Source organism: Giraffa tippelskirchi, chromosome 8, assembly GCF_054371585.1.
Source record: "Giraffa tippelskirchi isolate mGirTip1 chromosome 8, T2T-mGirTip1v1.2.pri, whole genome shotgun sequence".
In the NCBI taxonomy this organism is placed as follows: domain Eukaryota; kingdom Metazoa; phylum Chordata; class Mammalia; order Artiodactyla; family Giraffidae; genus Giraffa; species Giraffa tippelskirchi.
Window position 1 is genome coordinate 17,759,163 of NC_137282.1, and position 23,247 is coordinate 17,782,409.

The 23,247-nt window shown below is 40.7% G+C and overlaps 1 protein-coding gene across 1 annotated transcript; it reads left to right on the top strand.

Moving 5' to 3' along the window:
- Window positions 1-1,007: 1,007 nt before the first annotated feature.
- Window positions 1,008-21,995, top strand: PPP2CB (protein phosphatase 2 catalytic subunit beta). The gene is made up of 7 exons (XM_081523515.1): window positions 1,008-1,229; window positions 13,330-13,539; window positions 15,106-15,279; window positions 17,230-17,319; window positions 17,438-17,599; window positions 19,308-19,426; window positions 21,295-21,995. Exons 1-7 carry the CDS (start codon window positions 1,128-1,130, stop codon window positions 21,365-21,367), a joined length of 930 nt encoding a protein of 309 aa, XP_081379641.1. The 5' UTR covers window positions 1,008-1,127; the 3' UTR covers window positions 21,368-21,995.
- The last annotated feature ends 1,252 nt before the right edge of the window (window positions 21,996-23,247 follow it).

The window sequence follows — 23,247 nt, forward strand, 5'->3', positions numbered from 1 at the left end:
GAGCCTGGGGGCAATGCGGGCATTGTCCAAGGACACAGGGAGGAGGCTGGCAATGCCCAGAGGGGGACCCTTGCCTTCTGATAAAGGATGCTGCCTGCCGCCACTTGTCTAGTAGAGGAGTATGCTTGGTGACCACCTGCTCTCCAGGATATCTGGCAGTTAGCAGTTGCTCGATGAACATTTGCTGAGTGAACAAATCATTAGAACTCGGTAAACACTGCATAAATGTGGTGAAGAATGCTGGAGCTGGAAGGGACACTGATTGATAATCACAGAATAATTGACTCGTTTTTCTGATGCTGAAAGGGAGGATTCCAGATGTCGGTGCCCTACAGCTGGTTAAAGACAGAGCTAAGACATGGAAGAATTTACGTACGTATTCAATAGATAATGAACGCCTGCTACCGGAGAGTACTCGAGTCTGGAGAGACTATGGTCAAGGAGAAGCACAAGCTTCCCAATTCCCTCTCCAGAGCGCTAAAAAAAAAAAAAGAAGAAGAAGAAGAAGAAGAAAAAAAAAATTCCCAGAGGAAAGGACGTAAAGGAAGAGCGAGGAGAGACTGATCTGGACCCCAGTGGAGAAGTACGATAGAAAAGGGAAAAGCGAAGACAGCGGCGCGCCCCTCGGCCTGTTTCTCCGCCGCTCCACAAGGGGGCGCTGCATGCCTTCTCGCATCCCGGGCCCGGCGGCGCCGCCCGCTCCCCTTTTTTCCCAGCGGAAATGCCCGGGCGATGACGGAAAGCCGGAGGGAGGGGAGAGAAAGAGCGAGAGAGAAGGAGTAAGGGAGGCGAGAGAGGCCGGCGGGCGGCAGGCGGCGGGTGCCCATCCTCCGGCTGCAGCTGCGCGGAAGCCCCGCACCTCCCCCCGTCCTTCACCGACTCCCGGGGCGCGCGGGCCGGCGGGCCGGGGCGGGCGGGGGTCTCCCGGAGGCCGCGCGCTCGTGGCCGCCCGAGGGGCTTGGGCGGGGCGGGGCGCGGGGTCCTCAGTGCCCGGCTCCTCCCTCCCCCGCCGGGAGCTGGCGGCGGCGGCGGCGGCGGCGGCGGCGGCGGGGGGCTAGGGGAGCGGCGCCCGGGGCGGGGGCGCGCGGGGGGCGGGAGGCGGCGGCGGCGGAGGGGCGGGGGCCGCCATGGACGACAAGGCGTTCACTAAGGACCTGGACCAGTGGGTCGAGCAGCTGAACGAGTGTAAACAGCTCAACGAGAACCAAGTCCGGACGCTGTGTGAAAAGGTGAGCGAGAAGAGGGGCGAGGTGCGGCCGGGGAGCCTTGGCTGTGTGGGGGCGGTGCGGGGACCCCTCTTACTCCCCCGCCCGCCTTCATCCCGGGCCGGGTCCAGGCACCCGCCGAGCTGCGTCTCCCGCTCCGGCATCAAGCCCCTGGGCGGGGCCGGGCCTTTCCAGGACCCCTCTCGGGGCACAGCCTTTTGGTTAGGCCCGGACCCCCCCCCCACCGCCCCGGATCCAGACCCAAGGCGTCCGGGTTGGGTGGGCGGGGGCTCCGTGGCACCTGGAATTCATCACCCGAGTGTGATTGTGGGGTGACCGGCGCTTTAGTGCGGATTGCTGACAACCCCAGCATTAACCCGGGCGGACTGGCAATCCCGGAGCTTCAGCCGCCAGGCAGATTAATCTCCTGCAGCCTCGTAATGGAAAAATGCACCGAAATGAGCCTGGGTGTTGTGAATTATCTACGCGCCTGGTGATAAACAGAGGCTTTTTCTCAGGTGACTCGGCCCTGCAAACATCGCTAATACTTGGTAATGCGTCAGGCATTTGTTTGTAGAGAGGTGGGTGTGATGGCAGACTGTGATCTTTTAAAATAGAAGTTCAGTCTAGTTGAGACAGATGGTGGCTGGTCTTCACGTTGAGAGGCTCTTTGGAAGCAAAAATGTTTGATTTTTCAGAAACAAGACGGCAAGTCTTAAGTTTGGCAACAGTGCTTACCTGAAATGATAAGTGGGGTATGTGTTTCTCCTGCAGGGTAGCACTTTTCAGAAGGTTATTTCTGTTTCTGTTACATGTAAGGTTTTTTTTCATTTCTAAAAAGTAATAAAATATGCAGATGGTTTACTGTTTTCAGTCTTTCTTGATTGTGTGATCGTAGACAATCTTCTGTATCCATTTTTTTCTTAACCATTGGAATTATTTTGGACTTTACATTTTTTCTCATTCATCTTTTATAGCCTAGACTATTTTTATGTAAAAAGGTCTCATATGAAGGAGTAACAAAATTATTCTTTAATGCTTTTGAATTGTTATGTATTTTTAAGCCATAATCCCTAAGACTTTCTTGATTTTGTTTGGAAGGCAAGATGCCTCAGAAAAGCATTGAAGGAAAGATTTTATTAATATTATTTATAGAGTACCCTTAAAATTAAATGTCTTAGAAATGGAAGAGTTAATACTAAGTTTAAAATAGTGTTTTGTTTTTTAAATTAAGTGTAACATTGTTTAGGGTCTTTATGTATTAACATTTTTTTTGAAGTACAGTGTTGCATTTAAGTGTTCAACAAACTTATTCAGCTATAAACATACAACATTCTTTTTCAGGTTCTTTTTCATTATAGGTTATTACATGACATTGGGTATAGTTCCCTGTGCTATACAGAAGATCCTTGTTGTTTCTTTTACATAAAGTAGTGTGTATATGTTAATCGCAAACTGCTGATTTATCCCCTCCCCATCCCCTTTTGGTAACCCTTAGTTTGTTTTCTATGTCTGTGAGTCTACTAAATAACCATTTATTGATACAGGAGGATGTATTTCTGTAAAGAGAACTGCCAAGCAAGTGGTATTTTTGTGTTTCTGAGACAAATTGTTTATGGACCGCTTCAAGTTCTGGCCGTATTCAATTTTCCTGTGTGATAACCTGTCATTTCACGTTTTAGAATTTATGTTTTCGATCGCTGCCTCTCTCCGGCTCTAGTGTCGGGTGAAATACCCAGCTCTGAAATTAGCCGAGTCAGTTAACCTCACTGGGAACAGTAGACGTAGACTTTAAGTGGTGGGCAAAGTTGGTCGTTGAATCAGTTTTTCCCTCCGACTGTCTAATAATTTTAAGATGTCTTTCCGGAGAATAGTGCACCCCTCCTCCATCACACATGATCCTTAATCACCTGAGCAAGCTTTCTGAATTTGTCCAGAGAGATTATTTTGACTTTAGCTCCTAAATAAATTGGACTGCCAATCCCTAGGATCTTTGAGGTATATTGAAGCTTATATCTTACCCAGTTTTTTCTTTGAATATTTGTACTTTTCCACCAAGCATGAATTTTTAAGTGGCAGTCCTCTGTCATTTATGTTTATCCTCCACTTTTGACGGGGATGTGGAGGCTGGAGAAGAGTGGTGTCCCCCCCCACCCCCCACCCCGCCCTTCTCAGCAGTGCTTGGTGCGGAGCCCCTTTGCGGCATCTGTGGCGAACCTTTTTGTGGTGTTGATTTTCTGTCATCTAACCTTAGAGTTCCATTTTACTTCCCTACCTCTGCCCTCCATTTTCCTACTGAGCACAGCATTTGTTTATAATGGAATCTCGGGGCCAGCCTGGCTCCACAGCTTGATGGCTGCCCAGCCCTGCCCCTCCTACTCCTTATCTCTAAGGCTGGGGTGATCGACGACCTCCTGGTTTGCTGACCTCCTGGGGCAGTTGTATTAAGACTCCACTGGGGTGAAGTCTTGACAAGAAATTTGCAGTAGATACTAAATGAAGAAAATCTAAAAAAAAAAAAAAAGCTGTTCTATCTTCTTTTAAGTGTCATCCTATTTTCTTTTGGAGGAAAATGCAAAATAAATAGGTGTGTCGATATGACTTCTCAGTGGAGAATATGCTTCGATAGGTTTTCCATCTAGTGGCTCTGCTGCTGCTGCTGCTGCTAAGTCGCTTCAGCCGTGTCCGACTCTGTGCGACCCCATAGACGGCAGCCCACCAGGCTCCGCCGTCCCTGGGATTCTCCAGGCAAGAATACTGGAGTGGGTTGCCATTTCCTGGCTCTAGAACTCTGAAAAATACAGTTTCGTTATTTCTTGTGGTCCCTGTTACCTGAAGCACAAACTGCTGGGATTAGTAGTAATTTTAGTAGTAGTTCCTCACTTGGTCTACGTAATATTTGTTCTCCCCTTCCAGGTCAAGAATGGCAGGCATATAGAAAGGATATAAGGGAAAATAAAAAGCCTAACTGTAAAAATCATCTTTTTGTGACTAGATTTTAGTTTTTTTAATAACATGATTTTTTGAGAGTCTATTAGAAATATTATTCTATAGAAAGTTACATCATAGGATGGTGATTTCTCCCTCAAAATTAAATTTCTATTCTAACTCAGATTGCCTAAATCACAAAGGAATCAGCTGAAATTAAAGACCAGAGTGATACTGGGAAATAGCCCTGTTTTGAGGTAGTGGCAGAATAAAATCCATCCAAATGCCAATTGGAGAATAACTACTGATACAAAAAAAAATATGGGTATGAATGATACGGTATGTCTGGCCTTCAAGGTTAGTTTCTGTCTAGAGAAAAACTGTTTGCATAAAATAGTTAAGGCATGTCTTCCAAGAAGATGACTAACTCTTAACATGCACTTAAATTAGCAGTCCAGGGGCTTCCCTGGTGGTCCAGTGGTTAAGAATCCACCTTGCAGTGCAGGAGACCTAGAGTCAGTCCCTGATCTGGGTCCCACGCGCCACGACTTACGAACCCACGTGCTGCAGCCAATGAAGCCTGCACGCTCTAGGGCCCGCACTCCACAACAAGGGGAAGCCCATGTGAAGCAGCGAAGACCCAGCACAGCCAAAAATTAAATTAAAAAAATTTTTAATTATAAAAAAAAATTAGCAGTCCAACTTTGGGGCCAGTTGCACATTTTGCCCCTCTTAGTGTGTCGAGAGGTTGCTTCTGCCGATTGTTCCTTCAACAGCAGCGTGCATGGCGATTTATAAAGATAGGGTGCCTGGAGAGCCAGCCTGGCACAGTTGAGGACATTCTGTGACTAGAACTATATTTAACGTTTGGTAGAGTCTCAGGAAGAGACATTTTTAGGCTCTTCGACCTGATAAACTTTTATTCTGTAGAACCTTGGTGATGATATTCTAAACAGGGAGGGAATTTTAGCCAGTGTGTGTGCGAGCAGAGCTTTATGCTGATGATTATACAGTGGCTACTTAGAAACAATTTGAGGTTTGTGTAGATAAATATGTAAATTCTATATTGGTCTAATGGATATGTTCCTGGGTCCTGGCCTGAGCCTTGAAAGAAGCAGAATTCCCTGTAAAATATTACTTCACTGATGTGAAATAGCACGTGTAAATTCCTGAATGCCTAAAACCATCTTAAAGAAAATTAGATCCTGGTAGAAATGATTTTTCTGAGTCGAGAAAAGCTCTCGAATAGTTTTCTTTAACAGCTTGTACCTAAAAGTGATGGTGTTAACAGCCAAAAAGCCTATTACTTTCATTTTAACTTCCCCTGAGCAAGTCTCAGTGCCAGCTCTGGTGGCCCATTGATACAGTTTAAAATGCAGTGATGTGGAGGACTTCCCTGGCGGTCCGTTGATTGAGCACCTGCCTTCCAGTTCAGGGTCGCAGTTTTGGTCCCTGGTCAGGGAGCGAAGATCGCACGTGTCGCAGCGAAACTGAGCCCCCGGGCCGCAGCTGCTGAGCTCCCCACAGCCAAGACCGGACACAGCCAGACACAAATGAGTAATTTTTAAAATTCAGTCATAGAGATAGAAAGTAGCTTGTTTCTTTCTTACTGTAACAAAAAATAGCATAACTACGGTGAAATATGAGGTTAAAACCCAGTATTACCAACGGAACAAATCATTTTCCGTGCTTATCGAAGCCATCCTTCATGTCGGACAAGTAAAGAAACTAGACTAGAGTAGCATGAACTACTGCTTACGGTGCGAAAGCAGCCTTTTTTAAAATCAGTTCATCATTTCTCAGTTGTCCATAGGATGTGTAAAATCATGTTCACAGATGAAATGAAGATACATTATAAACTACTTTCACATGGAGTAGTTTTATTTGCAACATATGTCATTTATTCTACTTTGAAGATCTTGCAGAGATTTTTCCTTCACTTTTTTTTCAGGATGAATGCCATGAAGGACTTGGTGGATGAAGTCCTCTTTGATTAAAGGAAATCAAAATGCCATTTTGACATTGAAGTGAAGCTAAAATTAATACCAAAACAGTCACTGCATTTTAGACTATATAAACTATGTGTATTTCCTGAACTTAGTTTTTCTAAGAAAAATTGCATTAAAATCAGTCGTCCTTTCCTGGCAGTCCAGTGGTGAGGACGCCACGCTTTCATTGCAGGGGATGCCAGCTGAGTCCCTGGTCAGGGAGCTAGGATCCCGTGTGCTGTGTGCTGCTGCCAAAAAATTAAATTAAAAAAAAAAGATCCTTGTCATCTTTCCAAGAAGGCTAGTTCAGAGCCACAGCAGTGTTTCACATTTAGGTTTGGGCTTTCCTCATATGTTTAAATTGAGATACAATTTACATACTATAAACGTTTGCCCCATAAAGTGTAGAACTCAGTGGTTTTAGTATATTCATAGTTTTGCAGTCATCCCTACCATATAATTCCAGAACATTTTCATCACCTCAGAAAGTAAACCTTGTGCCCACTAGCAGTCACTCCTCATTCTTCTTTCTCCATCCCCTGGCAGCCACTGATGGACTTCTGTCTCTATGAATTTGCCTGTTCCAGACGTTTTATATCAGCGTCATCACAAGATACGTAAAGTTTTGTGTCTGGCTAAAGATTCCACGTTGTAGCATGTGTCAGTACTTCATTCTGTTTTGCGGCTGAATGAAATTCCCTTATATGAATATAGCACTGTGGTGGTTTTTATGATTAGGTTATTGCCATGTAGAATTTGTTTCGAAGTTCAAAATGTTATTGTTTCACATTGAAAAAGTGTTTAATCACTAAGTCGTGTCCTACTCTTTGCTACCCCACGGACTGTAGCCCGCCAGCCTCTTCTGTCCATGGGTGTTCTCCAGGCAAGATTACTGAAGTGGGCTGCATGCCCTCCTCCAGGGGATCTTCCCCACCCAGGCATCAAACTTAGATCTCCTGCATTGCAGGACTCTTTACTGTCTGAGCCATCAGGAAAGCCCATTGAAAAAGTAATACATTTTTTTTTTTTAATTTAAACATCTCAAAAATTAGGGAAAGAAACCAACGCGCTCCACTGTTAAACCCACCTTCCCCTCCCATTACTGTCCTACCTCAGAGACAAACCTGAGGTTGTTTTCCAGGCCTTTGTTCTCTGTGTGCAAATAGCATGTGTTTTGTGGGCTAGGGAGGATGTTTGTGGTGTACTGTTTTTATTAAAATGGAATCACAGTTATCCTAAAACCTTTTTAACCAAACAGTGTCTTAGTCTGTGTACATATGCATGCCTCATTCTTTCTTAATTTTAACAAGAGTATATGGTTTTTTCTTACGTGTGTTTCCAAGCTTGATATTACTTGGCATATAGACACTTGACTGTCGTTGAACTGCAAGAAAAAGTTTGTTTCCTTTAAAAAAAAAAAAAGTCAATTCTCGTTTATGGAAGAAGCCTTGTAACTGCAGGAGGACGACAGGCCACCATACTTACATTAACCTTGCCCTATAGGATTTAGAGGGCTTCCCTTGTGGCTCAGCTGGTAGAGAATCCACCTGCAATGCGGGAAACCTGGGTTCAATTCCTGGGTTGGGAAGATCCCCTGGAGAAGAGAAAGGCTACCCACTCCAGTATTTTGGCCTGGAGAATTCCATGGACTATATAGTTCCTGGGGTCACAAAGAGTCGGGCACGACTGAGTGACTTTCACTTTCATAGAATTTAGAAGTTATTTAATCTCATCTTTTTCAGAGGTCACTCTGTTCTTTGGCTTTCTTTAGATGAATATGCCTAGGAGTAAGAGGTAACCACTTTTGAATAGATTATTTATGTGTAAATAGAGGGGAAAGGAATTTGTACGCTGGCTCTCCTGAAACCGAATGCAGTAGCTTTGTGCTATTTTGGCTCTGGTGATGGGCACCAGCACAGCGACAGAGAGAGAGTGTCGCCTGTTGAGGAGCTGGGGAGACTTGACATTTACATTCTCTGTCTTCTTAAAACATGGGTAGAGTGAAAATAAATAATTATATGTGAATTTACAAACTTTTATTTTCTCAGTTCTGTTTATAGATTTGACTTGATAGCAACAAGAAAGAATGTTTTAATTGGGTGAGAAAGGAAACAAGTTTGAATGGATAGGAATACAGCAGTGCATGCAGTAAGAACAGCTGTCTGCCTGGAGGCCCAAGGGGCATTTTCCATCACCACAGTCTTTCACTTCACAGTTTTAACTTGGTCTTATCAGAGTCTTGGGGATGGTCTTAATCACTGCCTCCTGTACAATGTCACAAACCTCCATTCATAGTTCTTTAGGTACTGTCTATCAGATCTAATCCCTTGAGTCTACTTTCACTTCCACTGTATAATCGTAAGGGATTTGATTTAGGTCATACCTGGTGAAGTGATCAAGACCATCCCCAAGAAAAAGAAATGCAAAAAGGCAAAATGATTGTCTGAGGAAGTCTTACAAATAGCTATGAAAAGAAGAGAAGCGAAAGCCAAAGGAGAAAAGGAAAGGTATACCCATTTGAATGCAGAGTTCCAAGGAATAGCAAGGAGAGATAAGAAAGCCTTCCTCAGTGATCAGTACAAAGAAACAGAGGAAAACAATAGAATGGGAAAGACTAGAGATCTCTTCAAGAAAATTAGAGATACCAAGGGGACTTTTCATGCAGGATGGGCACAATAAAGGATAGGAATGGTATGGACCTAACAGAAGCAGAAGATACTAAGAAGAGGTGGCAAGAATACACAGAAGAACTATACAAAAAAGATCTTCACAACCCAGATAATCACGATGGTGTGATCACTCACCTAGTGTCAGACATCCTGGAATGTGAAGTCAAGTGGGCCTTAGGAAGTATCACTACGAACAAAGCTAGTGGAGGTGATGGAATTCCAGTTGAGCTATTTCAAATCCTAAAAGATGATGCTGTGAAAGTGCTGCACTCAATATGCCAGCAAATTTGGAAGACTCAGTAGTGGCCACAGGACTGGAAAAGGTCAGTTTTCATTACAATTCCAAACAAAGGCAATGCCAAAGGATGCTCAAACTATGGCACAGTTGCACTCATCTCACAGGCTAGCAAAGTAATGCTCAAAGATCTCCAAGCCAGGCTTCAACAGTACCTGAACTGTGAACTTCGAGATGTTCAAGCTGGATTTAGAAAAGGTAGAGGAACCAGATGCCAAATTGCCAACATCTGCTGGATCATTGAAAAAGCAAGAGAGTTCCAAAAACATCTACTTCTGCTTTATTAACTATGCCAAAGCCTTTGACTGTGTGGATCACAACAAACTGGCCTCCTGAGAAACCTGTATGCAGGTCAAGAAGCAGCAGTTAGAACTGGACGTGGAACAACAGACTGGTTCCAAATAGGGAAAGGAGTACGTCAAGGCTGTGTATTGTCACCCTGCTTATTTAACTTATGTGCAGAGTACACCATGAGAAATGCTGGACTGGATGAAGCACAAGCTGGAATCAAGATTGCTGGGAGAAATATCACCAACCTCAGATATGCAGATGACACCACCCTTATGGCAGAAAGTGAAGAAGAACTAAAGAGCCTCTTGATGAAAGTGAAAGAGGAGAGTGAAAAAGTTAGCTTAAAACTCAACATTCAGAAAACTTAAGATCCTGGCATCTGGTCCCATCACTTCATGGCAAATAGATGGGCAAACAGTGGAAACAATGAGAGACTTTATTTTTTTTGGACTCCAAAATCACTGCAGATGGTGACTGCAGCCATGAAATTAAAAGATGCTTGCTCCTTGGAAGAAAAGTTATGACCAACCTAGATAGCATATTAAAAAGCAGAGACATTACTTTGCCAACAAAGGTCCATCTGGTCAAAGCTATGGTTTTTCCAGTGGTCATGTATGGATGTGAGAGTTGGACTATAAAGAAAGCTGAGCACTGAAGAATTGATGCTTTCAACTGTGGCATTGGAGAAGACTCTTGAGAGTCCCTTGAACTGCAAGGAGATCCAACCAGTCCATCCTAAAGGAAATCAGTCCTGGGTGTTCATTGGAAGGACTGATGTTGAAGCTGAAACTCCAATACTTTGGCCACCTGATGTGAAGAGCTGACTCATTTGAAAAGACCCTTTTGCTGGGAAAGATTGAAGGCGGGAGAAGGGGACGACAAAGGATGAGATGGTTGGATGGCATCACCAACTCAGTGGACATGAGTTTCAGTAAATTCCGGGAGTTGGTGATGGACAGGGAGACCCAGCGTGCTGCAGTCCATGGGGTCGCAAAGAGTCGGACATGACTGAGCAGCTGAACTGGACCGAACTATCAGAGTCTTCATGCATGTTCAGTCATGTCCAGCTCTTTGCTCCCTCATGGACTATAGCTTGCTAGCTTCCTCTGTCCATTGGATTTCCCAGGTAAGGGTACTGAAGCAGGTTGCTATTTCCTTCTCCAGTGGATCTTCCCTACGCAGGACTAGAAGCCAAGTCTCCTGTGTCTCCTGCATTGGCAGGCGGATTCTTGACCACTGAGCCACCAGGGATGCCCCTGTCAGAGTCTTAGAGATAATTAAACTTTGGGTCCTAAGTCACATCAAAGAAACACTCATGAGAATTACATGCAGAGTTACACAGTGTACAGAAAAGAGTTGGCACAGCAGCCCCGAGACCACTGTCTTTTTAAAGGCTGGGTGTCAAGGTTGCCTTTGGTGTCTCGAAACTTGGATTTGGGGAGGCTTCCCACCATTCCCTGTTGAGAATGGCTCACTGTGCCTAAACTATTCATGCAAACAGTGTGATTTATGCTGGACACGTGCTTTTCTTTGGACGTCTAGTCCTTTGGTACATCATAGAGGGACCCGCTCCCCGTCTGGGCGCTGAGTCCGAAGAGCTTGCCTGTAACTGGCAGGTCGCACAGAGGCGTCAGGTGCATTCTGTGCAGCTCCACCAGGAGAGGACTCGTGAATCCTGCCCTTGATGTGCTCAGGGCCGTGCCTCTGCGCCTTTTCCTTTTGCTGACTGTGCTGTGTCTGTTTTTACTGTCGTAAGTCATAACCGTGAGTACACCTGTGTGCTGAGTTCTGTGGATTGTCTTTTGTGAATCACCAGCAAACCTGGGGTGCTTTTGGGGACCCCTGACACACAGAGGTTTGTACATAGAGAATTCCAGCTATCAGGTGAACTGTATACTTAACTTCTGCCAGGCCAGCACACCCTTTGCTTGAAGGGACGCCAGAGTGATCGCAAATAAGAGGACTTTACGATAAAGGATGTGAATTATAAATCATTTAGGAACATCAGGGATCTATACCGTAAAGATAAAAATTTGGCCTGCTCAAGTACTTCACTGCCATGTAGATAAAAGCTCAGGAAGTATTGCTGTTATTATAAAGTAAACACACACTGTGAATCATATCTCTTAACTCACCTTCATAGTTTTATGAAACCTGTGCTGGGTTAAGATAACCACATGTACTTAAAAGAACAGTTGAGTTGGATAATATTTACATTTTGGTGCTTTTTATTTCCATATTTAAAGTAAGAAGGTACTGAAGATAGTGTTTGTATATGAAAGAGATTTCCTCTTTAGATTCGGAACCATCAGCTGAATGTTGAGGTTTTATTCCCAATAATAATAATAAATAGAAGGCATCAGGTCCAGGGACTTCCTTGGTGGTCCAGTGGTTGAGCATCCACTTTCCAGTGCAGGGGACGTGGGTTCAATCTCTGGTTGAGGAACTAAGGTCCCGCATGCCCCGCGGCAGCTCAGCCTGTGCACCACAAAGAGCCGGCACAGCCAAAAAAAAAAAACAAGACATCAGGTCCAACTGAACTCTGATGATTTATGTTCCTCAGTTTGATTTTTTTTTTTTTCCTGAACAAAATTAGGAAGCTCTTTTTATGGACTAAACTTGATAAAAATGCTGTTTCATTTGTGAACTTGAACATTTCTGAGCCATTTGTCAGACCTCATAGGAGATACTTGATAATCTCTAAAGTCCCCTTCAGTGCTAATCGCAGTTACACCTTGTAGCCGCTCTGCCCTCCTCCTTGCCCCGTCCCAGTGACTGGCGGGGCAGCAGGGAGCTTGTGTCTCGGTTGGTACATATACTTTTACCATATCTGCTCATTACTTCAGAGGATTTTTTCATTTACTTTCTGATTCTGGGCTCTTATTAGGAAAAGTTGTTAGATAAGTGAGGTGTCATGAACTTGAACTTGGTCAATATATTTAATTTGTCACTTTTTATATAAATTCTGTACTTTAGGGCCTCTGAACAGTAACTTGACTTATTAAATACAGATTAGTTGAAATAAAGAAGTTGAAAATTGTCCTATGAGTTGGTGTAAGGTGTTTGTTTGTGAAAGAACTTGAATAATTGTGACTTTTTCTTTAATATTGATATTTGTAACCTATAAATAATATTGTTCATTTAAAAAAAACAGCTTTGAGATGAAATTTCTATATCGTACAAGTCACTGATTTTGAGTGTTCAGTTCACTGGCTTTTAGTACATTGATAGATATGTGCACCCATCACTGCACTATTAGAATATTTTCATTACCCAGAAGAAATCTCATACCCCTTAGTTATTACCCCCCTCAGCCCTAGGCAGCCCTGATGTTCTGTCTCTGTAGATTTGTCTGTTCTGAACATTTCACATCAATGGAGTCATCCAGTATGACCATTTGTGACTGTCTTTCACTTAGTATGTTTTCAAAGTTAATAGTGTGTATCAGTCTTTCATTCCTTTTCTTTATTATCGAATAATACTCCATTGAACAAATAATACCATTATTTATTCATTAATTAATGGACTTTGAGGTGGTTTCCACTTTTTGTCCATTGTGAGTAATGCTGCCATGAACATGTGTCAGCTGAAGTTTTCATTTCTCGAGTGTCTGTCTAGGGATGAAATTGGTGGATCACATGGTAGTTGTGTGTGTAACGTTGGGAGGAACTGCCGGACTGTTCTCCACAGCAGGTGTACCATTCTAGATTCCCGCCAACACTGTGAGAACGTTCCCAGTTTCTCCACATCCTCAAAAACACTTCTAACTCTTTGTAATTGAGCCATCCTACGAAGTGTAAGGTAGTATCTTGTTGTGGTTTTAGTTTTATGATTTTATAGTGTACATTTCAGTTGGTTTTCTTCCTCCACATTTTCTTAAATAGACAAGAAATGATGCCTTCAGATTTGTGAGGGAATCTTTTTTTTAATTGTTGATTTCATTTCTTTAACAGGCTAAGGAAATTTTAACAAAAGAATCAAATGTGCAAGAGGTCCGTTGTCCTGTTACCGTTTGTGGAGATGTGCATGGTCAATTCCATGATCTTATGGAACTCTTCAGAATCGGTGGGAAGTCACCAGATACAAACTATCTGTTCATGGGTGACTATGTAGACAGAGGTTATTATTCTGTGGAGACGGTGACTCTTCTTGTGGCATTAAAGGTATGACTAATGAAATTCATTTTGTTTTTCCAAGCTTTAAATCAGCAAAAGACAAAGAGTGGGCATTGCTTATCATAATGTTCTAGTTTATGATCCATTCATTTTATAGCCCCTTAAAGTAATAGTTGATTTTACATCTTTTGGGAGAAAGATATGAAAATGATGCATTAAACATCTCTTGCCTACTTCTGGTAAATTATTGCTATAGGTAGTAATCCATAGGTGAAGTCTTGGAATCATTTTTAGTCAACTTATCCTGCATATGTAGTTAATTGATACTGTATTTTTAAAATTCTTACTTTGAGAAATGTTACTCCTGTGTTTTTTCTGTTTTTACTGTCATTTAATGTATATCTTCATTACGTCACTTTAATTAATACAATAATGTGGTAACCTACATTTCTGTCTCCAAAACCTGACCCCTCCAAATCTACCTTGCGTATGCTGCCAGATTAAATCTCTCATTTAACTTTCATCTTACTTCAGTGTTCCCAGCTCTTCAGTGATTTCATGTTACCTGTAGAATCAAGCTTTCGCTCCTTGATTGATCCTCTACTGTCTAGCCTGAATTTGCTGCTCAGAGTTGGTAGCATAAACTTTTTGCTTCAAATCAAGAGAGTTTAAATGTGCTGTCTATCTCCAAATATTTCCTTATCTGATTTCCTCAAAAGATTATTCTCTCTTATTTCTTACCCCTCTGCCAAAACTTAGCTCAAGTCCTACTGCTTCCATTTTAGCTTTCCTCTTTCTACTCGAGATTATCGTAAAACTTAATCTCACATCCCTTACTTACGTCAGGTAGTGGTTTATTGCCTTGTTTTATTTCTCCTACTTCCTTAAGTGAAATGAGTCCCCACCCAGCAGAATTCATGTATTATATTTCTGTGAAACTGGCCTCTAGCTTTGAACTCTGGGCTCAGTGTTGGACACACAGTGGCTGCTTAGTAAATACATGTGAAGTACGCACTTGCGGCTCTTTGGTTTACAGAGTCTGATGCTTTTCATACTTCTTATCAGACACATTCCTAACTAAAAATTATGCCATGAAGTACATCTCTATGTTCTGTCATGGAAAGGAAGCTATAAATACATCTGAAATCTTGCCCAGATTGTTCAGGGCCTGTTTTTGTGTTTTGTTGGCAAATACATTCTTCCTGTGGGAAATAAAAAGGAGGAAGAGCCTGTAGAGTTATCTCAAGTCCAGATCTCTGGTCTTTGTCCACTGAGCATTAAAAAGTCATAGTGTTCTGGAAAGCCTGGGAAGACTAATGATAATTTGAGTATGAAAAAAATGTTAGTGACAAAGAATCAGGTACAATTATCAGTTAAATAAGGAATTCCAGTGAGGGGAGTATGAGTACATATAGTAATGAAGAAAGATGACCATAAAAAAATATTTCAAAGTAATCGAGAGGGGACCTGGTGATGAATAGACAGTTTTTTATTCTGAAGAAGAATTAACATTTAATGTACTGGCCATTAAATGAAGTGGGTCAGAGGTTAATGTGCTTAACTAACACTAGTAACTCCCAGGTATACCATGGGTTCCTTTTCCTTTCTCTCCAGGTGCGTTATCCAGAACGCATTACAATACTGAGAGGAAACCACGAAAGCCGGCAAATTACCCAAGTATATGGCTTTTATGACGAATGTCTGCGAAAGTACGGAAATGCCAATGTTTGGAAATATTTTACAGATCTCTTTGATTATCTGCCACTTACAGCTTTAGTAGATGGACAGGTATGTATGTGGGGGTGGATAAAAGATTTTTTATTAGTAATTTAGGGTCTAGATTTCTGTGACATTCTTTTTGCATCTCCCTGGCCTTTTCTGTGTCTTTCCCTTAAAGTTTCAGAACAGGGCGTTGGGTAAATTTTATGTGCAACAGCAAATCCTTTTTTTCATCCTTCTTCACCTTCCTGCTTCCCTTTCCATCTATTGATCCATCTATTTATACACCATGCGTTAAGTGACAGTCTGATTCTAAGTAATAGGACAAATCTCCCTCCTTGGAAACTTGCACAGTCTTCTACTAACACTCATAGGGTAAAAATTATTTCCAGATAACCAAGTGGAAGTATGGTGCAAACTGAAACTTTTAGATGTAGTAAGGGATGCAATGCAAGGAAATGCGTTTATTTATAAATCACATTTTATCTGTAGAAAAATAGAAAAGAAATGTAAAATAAACATTTAATTCAAAGAATGAAACAGTAAATAAATTTAAAGGGTTAATTAAAAATAAAGCAGATGTGGGTACCAACAAATACAGAGTTGATGAATATAGCCAAAAGCAAGTTTTGAAAAGTCTGTTTGGGAAACCTATTAGTAAAAACTGATCCAGAAAAAGAGGAGGAGGTCACATAAAACACTGGGATTGAAAAATAAAGCATTACTCTTAAGTATGGAGGTACTTGCATATCACAGGTATAGCTTTACTTCAATAAACTTGAAAAGATAGGTGAAATTTATTATGGCAGAATATTATTAAACTGCTTTGAAGAATTTAGACCAATGTAAATAACTACCAGGCTAAGAAAAAACTGAAGAGTAACCAGATCTAGATAGTTTTATAGGCAAATTCTACCATACCTTTAAGAAATACAACATTTCCATGTTTTAGAGCTTAGGAAAAGATGGAGAGCTTAAAACTCACTCTGTAAAGCTAGTATATCCCCAATATAATGTCAGACATGGCAAGCACAGAAAGATAAAATCAGACCAAAACCATTTGAATGACGTGCTGTATCTTTGAAGCTCAATTAAGGAGTAAAATAGCATTAATTGTATTAAAAAAAAAAAAAAAAAAACACTGACTATACTTATCAGCAAAACATCAGAAACCTCTTCAAAATCTGGAGGAAAGTGTCCTCTAAAACTTTATTATTATCCCTAACTAAGAATCCCTGGAGGCTGGACCTGAGTACTGTCTCCCTTCTCTCCCACAAAATCTTTTTATTTTTCAATTTTGTTTTTGGAAGTCCTAGCCAATGCACTGAGCAGTAAAAAGAACTAAAGGTATAAACATTGAAAAGTAAAAGTGAAAGTCGCTCAGTCGTGTCCAACTCTTTGTGTCCCCCATGGACTATACAGTCCATGGAATTCTCTAGGCCAGAATACTAGAGTGAGTAGCCTTTCCCTTCACCAGGGGATCTTCCCAAGCCAGGGATCGAACCCAGGTCTCCCGCATTGCAGGCAGATTCTTTACCAGCTGAGCCACAAGGGAAGCCCAAACATTTGAGAAGAAAATAGCAAAAATATATTTGAAGGCAACATGATTATGTTCTTAGAAAACTGACAAGCTATTATATTAGAATCATTAATGGGCATCAGTAGGATCTTTGCTGTAAGAGAAATTTTAAGTTTTTATCTATCAGCAGTAACCAACAGAAAAGGTGGGTGGTCACAAACACAGAAATTGCATTCTAGAGACAGCAGAAACACACTCCATAAAATACCTAGGATTACAAAGAAAAAAGAAGAAATATATTTAAATATTTACTGCTTTCTCTGATAATGCTTTCTGGTTTTTTTCCATGGTATTTTATAAAATTTTCCACTATGAACATTATGAAAGATTATTTTAAAAAGAAAAGCTACTAAGGTTGACGTTAGTAAGTGTTATTTACTCTCTATTGACTTTCAGTGTTTAATAAAACAAGTTCATTTTCTTTTTAAATTCCTAAACAGATATTCTGCCTCCACGGTGGCCTCTCTCCATCCATAGATACACTGGATCATATAAGAGCCCTGGATCGTTTACAAGAAGTTCCACATGAGGTAAACTTAAACTTAGTTTTAATGAAAAAGAAAGAAGTATAACCACATTGTGGTAACCCTGGATTAGTCCCATATGAGTGCTAATAATGTATGTTATATACTCCATTTTCTTTGCCAGGGCCCAATGTGTGATCTGTTATGGTCAGATCCAGATGATCGCGGTGGGTGGGGTATTTCACCACGTGGTGCTGGCTACACATTTGGACAAGATATTTCTGAAACGTTTAACCATGCTAATGGTCTGACACTGGTTTCTCGTGCTCACCAACTTGTGATGGAGGTATGTCCTTCTCCTATAGGATGATGATCTCTGTTTCCAGTAAGTGTTTCTCTAGTAAGGCTTCATGACTTAGAATGTCAGAAACATCCCTTCGCATTACCTAGAGGAAAGGAGAAAAAACTTGGCTGGTTTTAGCACGTAAGGAAAATATTGTTGGCCAGAGCAAAATTGTCACTCACTTTAAGACTTAGAGAAAAGTTGCAAAAATAATAGTAACAAAAAAAATCCTTTGTCTCCTACTCTGCGATTCCTTGAGTATACTTTAATGTTTGCCTCATCATTCGGTCTCTCCCTTCCTGTTCCCCTTTCCCCTGACTTTCTTTGAACTGTTTGAATGTCAGTTGCAGGTGAGATGCTCCTTTACATCCAGATTTCCATGTGTATTTTGTAAGAATAAGTACTTTCTCCTAAATAACCACGGTATAGTTATCACAGTCCGGAAATTTTCGTTGAGAAAGTACTATTATCTAAATACTTTGTTCAAATTTTTATTATCTCCCCAGTGTCCTTTTATAGCTAAATTTTTTATAGCAAATGTAACTGTACGTGTGCGTGTGTAGTCTAATCAGTCTAATCCAGCCTCATGCTGCATTCAGTCCCCTTCGACGTGGACGTAACTCCTCAGATTTTCTGTTCTGGATAACCTTGACGTTTTTAAAGACTAGAAGCATTTTACTTTGGAGAAATAGCCTTCGTTTGTGGTTTGGCTGATGTTTCCTTATGACTCAGGACAAGCATTTTTGGCGGGCGTATCACAGTATGATATGACGCTTGTGTCCTTCTCGGCACATCATAGCGGGTCATGAGATCCGTCCCACTGCTGGTGGCATTAACTTGGATCACTTAGTTAAGGTGGTGCCTGCCAGATTTCTCTACCATGATGTTACTCTTTTTTTAAACACTAAAGGAATATAAATAGAATATAATCCTTCCAAACCAGTAGGGAGTGGCTTCAGGATGTTAGAGAAAACGTCACTAATCCAATAGAGGCAGGTAGGGTAACAGCATGGTAAATAAAGAACATGAATTCATGTGGTAAAGATAAACCTAATTCTGTCAGTCATCAAAGGGATGTGAATGGATGAAAATTTGTACTTCCCTAAAATACTGAGACCTTCAGACTGGATACATAATCAAACTTCATCTGTTATTTGGGATTTATCTAAAACATAGTGATACCACAGACCAGAAATAGAGAGATGGAAAATGGTGTGTCAATATGTCAATTAGATAATTATCCAAAGTATAGCTAATAATATGAACAAGGCTTTAGATGCTTAAAAAGAAGTCTTCACTGATGAAAACTGATCTGGTTCTACAGGAGGGAATAATTCTGAATTTTAATTTACCTAGTAATAGAGTCAAAATTCATAAAGCAAAAGTTGCCATAATTTATGAGGAGGAATTGAGACCTCTTCCGTCACTGTGGGAAAAATCTGAATACATATCCTAGCTGTGATCTCAAACGTAGACTAAGCAGAAAAAGGTACTGAGCTCTAAGTAACAGTACCCTGTGATTACTGTCCACAGCTGAGCCTCAGTGCAGATGTCTAATATAAAAGATGGACACCACATCGGGTGACACATCGAATACTTGTAACCTTCGTGTTTTTGTTTTCTGAACTTAACCTCTGTCAGCATCACAATTTTATGGTGAAATGCTGATTTTGATGGGTGGTTTTTTGTTGGTTTTTTTTTAATGTTGCAGGGATACAATTGGTGTCATGATCGGAACGTGGTTACAATTTTCAGTGCACCCAATTACTGTTATCGTTGTGGGAACCAGGCTGCTATCATGGAATTAGATGACACTTTGAAATATTCCTTGTAAGTACCTTTAAATTTTAATTGTATGGAATCACTTTTAGAAGGAGAACTATAATGTAGATTATGAAAATTAGAGGTAGAAGATTTCTGGGTTTGGATTAGTGGACCAAGAAACATAGCAGACCCTTTCCCCAACAGAAACCACCATTGGACTGAGAATGTTACTTTAAACTGTTATTTCATGTTTTTGAGATTTGTCCTAAATGTATACAGCAAATGTAGAAACACTGATTCCAGATCCGCTGACTCTCAGCATAACAACAGAGTCTGTGGAATTTGAGTCACAGTGTGTTCCCTCTCTCCCCGTTTCCAGATCCCTGGTACAGAAGCTACTCTGTAGGTGTGGTCAAGAAGACAGGGCTGCTCCCCCCACTTGCACCCCCTGCCCCAGTTACCAATCTGGGACTGGTTTCTTCCCCACACAGGCAGATGCCAGCATATCTCAGCCTCCCCAGTCCAGTTCTGTTAATACTCTTTGTGGGTACAGTCAGTCAGGCTGAGACTCCCTTCCCCTACCTGGTCCTAGGGTGGCGGCTTTATTCCAGTTGTACACGTTAGGAGTAGAGAATGCTGTATCCCTGGTTCTTAGCAGCACCTGCTCTAGAATAGGGGATGCCACTAAGAAGTGGGCCTTCATACCTGCCTGCATCTCTTAACAATGACATAAAAGTTCTGTTCAGAAAGATGCAGAAAAAAAGTTCCTCACCTCTGCCTGAGGGGACTGACCTTACTTAGAACAGAGGGTCAAGAATTGCAAGCCTACGTATTGTGTTGAAGACAGTGGATAATATGGTGGAGACCAATGAAGAAGGCTCTCATAGCTCCCACAATGTTAGTAGCAATAAACCAAAGAGGAAAGCAAGGAGAACTTTAACAGATAAAACCAGGAAAAAAGAAGAAGAGCTTTCCTGAGATCATCACAGTCAACTCTGGGAGAAAAGAAGGCTGTACACAGTTACTAGGCTGTATGAACACAGGAGTAGTCAGACACATCATGGTCAAAATGCTGAGAGTCTAAAAGAAGAAATCCTGGCGACAGTAAGAGAAAAATGACTTACAAAAGCGAACCTCAATAGAGTAATCAGCTGACATCTCCTCAGAAAGGCAATGAGACATTCTTAAAGTGCTAAAAATAAAAAAAATCCAGGTCATATCCAGCACAACTTCGAAACGAATGCAAAAAGAAGGGCATACTCAGATAAACAAAAATGGAGAGAATTCACTGCTAGCAGACCTGCCATACAAGATATACTTTCAGCACTTCAGGCTGAAAGCAAGTGACACCAGACAGTAAGTCTGCTACACACAGAAAATAGTAATTGCACCTTCTTAATGAATTTTAAAATCAGTTGCATGACACAGTATGGATGTATTTGTAGTATAGCTGAACTTATAAGAAATGGAATATACAGAAATGTAGATTTGAAAGTAACAGCACAGAAGAGGTCGGTGGGAACAAAGCTGTACTCATCTAGTCAAAGAAGGGAACTTTCCCATCCTGATAAAGGTCATCTACAAAAACCCCACAGCTAATTTCATCATTCTTAATAGTGAAAGACTGAATGCTTTTCCCTTAAAATCTAAAACAAGCATGTGTGCTCTCATTGCTTCCATTCAACTGATGATAATATTACAGACCTTTTATGTCAGACATGAGCCAGACAGCTTGTTAGCTTAAATCTTCACTGTAGCTCAGAGAACGCCTGCAGTGACCTACCCAGGGTCATAACACAGAAAAGGTGGGAGACGAGTACTGCTCTCTCTGCCTCAATGTCTTGTTCTTAATTGATTTGTTTGCCTGCAAAGTCAAAACCTGTAACCATTTGCTTTCTCTGTTTGTTTGTTGTTGTTTTTTTTGCCATTTATAGCCTTCAATTTGACCCAGCACCTCGTCGTGGAGAGCCTCATGTGACCCGGCGCACCCCAGACTACTTCCTGTAAATTGCTCTTGGGAAAACCTGCCTTTGTATGTGGAAGTATATCTGGCTTTTTAAAATATATATATATATATATTTAAAAACAAAACAACAAAAAAAGCAACAGTAATCTATGTGTTTCTGTAACAAATTGGGATCTGTCTTGGCATTAAACCACATCATGGACCAAAATGTGCCGTACTAATGATGAGCATTCAGCACAATTTGAGACTGAAATTAGTTCAACACTATGTTCTAGATCGGTCGGTCTTAACAGTTTGCCTGCTGTATTTGTAGTAACCATTTTCCTTGGGACTGTTCAAGCAAAAAAGGTAACTAACTCCATCTCTTGCACTTACTGGGAAATTTTAGTTAAGAGTGTTTAACTGGCATGGATTAATAGGGTTGGATTTTTAAGAAAAATTCACAAGCTAACTTCCACTTAATTCATTACCATTTATTTTATTGAAATGTATAATTAACTGAAAAAAGGATTCTTGGGAGTACGTTGTCATAACATTTAAAGAGATTTCCCTTCTTTAAAACTAAATTACTGTTTTATGTTGATCTGCATATTTCTGTATATTTGTCATGGTAGTGCTTGCATTCTACTTGGTGTACTGAGCAAATAAACTTTCTGTTTTAAACAAAAATGTGTTGAGTTACTGTGGTATACTTTAAATGAACATTTTACTCACTTGAAATTTCATAGAAGATTTCTGACCTGTAATAAATAGTTGTGTTGAGGTACTTTAAATGTGGTGTTCTTTGTATACATAGGACTTATTTTCAGAAGAAAAAAATTTTGATAGTACCTGATAACTTTTAGGCCATAAAAGATTATTATTTGTAAACATCATCTCATTAGGTAATTTGTATTATGCACATTTTTTAAAGTCTTTATTGAATTTGTTACAATATTGTTTCTGTTTTATGTTTTGGTTATTTGGCCACAAGCTATGTAGGATTTTAGTTCCTGGGTGAACCTGCAGCCCCTGCATTCGAAGGCAAAGTCTTAACCACTGGACCACCAGGGAAGTCCCCCTGTTATTCACATTTTAAACTATGGATTATATGCTAAAACTGTAGGATGACATATGGCTGGGTAGACTCTCTTAAATACCAAAATATGTTATTTTATCTTTACCTTTTAATCTAGAAATGAGAATAAGCTCCAGATAAACTTTAGTACAACTGGTAGGACCATTTAAGTGTATATAGTATAAATCCAAAGTAGTAGAAAGGAAAATACCGAGTCATTATGTGGTATGAGGGAGGAAGAAGGGGGGGGGACTTGAATTTTTTCATCTTTATATAAGAAAAAGACATGGTAAACATAGGTATAAACATCTCAAAATTATAACCAATGTGAATGAACTATATTTTCTAGTTGAAAGACAAAGGGTCAAGTTTGATTTTTTAGAAAATCCAGCTATATAACTGATACAAGACACATACCAATAGCAAATGATTTGGATAGGTTGAAATTAAAGATAGATTAGACCAAGAAAAGATGCTAAACAAGGGAAATCTGGAGTAGCTATATAAATATTAAAACAGACTTGGAGACAATTTTAAGAGTATAAGATCAATACAAATGGAGTTAACACATAATTTAAACTTTTATGCACATGCCAAAATAGCCTCAAATATGTTAAAAAGCCTTAGAAATGCAAAGAAAGATTGACAAGTTTGCATTACAGTGGCAGATTTCAACTCACTTCTCTGTTTATTATACAGTAAAACATAAACTGTGGAAGATTCGAAAACTTGAATAAAATTGATAGAATAGAAAATATATACATCTCTGTATCCCAATAGAGAATACACAGTCTTGTCAAATTTATATAAGAACTGATACATGACACCAAATCCTGACTGCAGTGCAGTTAATTTAGAGGTTAA

Coding starts and splice junctions, on each gene's coding strand:
- PPP2CB (XM_081523515.1), top strand. CDS start 1,128: ATGGACGACAAGGCGTTCACTAAGGACCTGGACCAGTGGGTCGAGCAG. Junction 17,320..17,437: donor TACAAGAAGTTCCACATGAG/GTAAACTTAAAC, acceptor TTTCTTTGCCAG/GGCCCAATGTGTGATCTGTT. Junction 17,600..19,307: donor CTCACCAACTTGTGATGGAG/GTATGTCCTTCT, acceptor TTAATGTTGCAG/GGATACAATTGGTGTCATGA.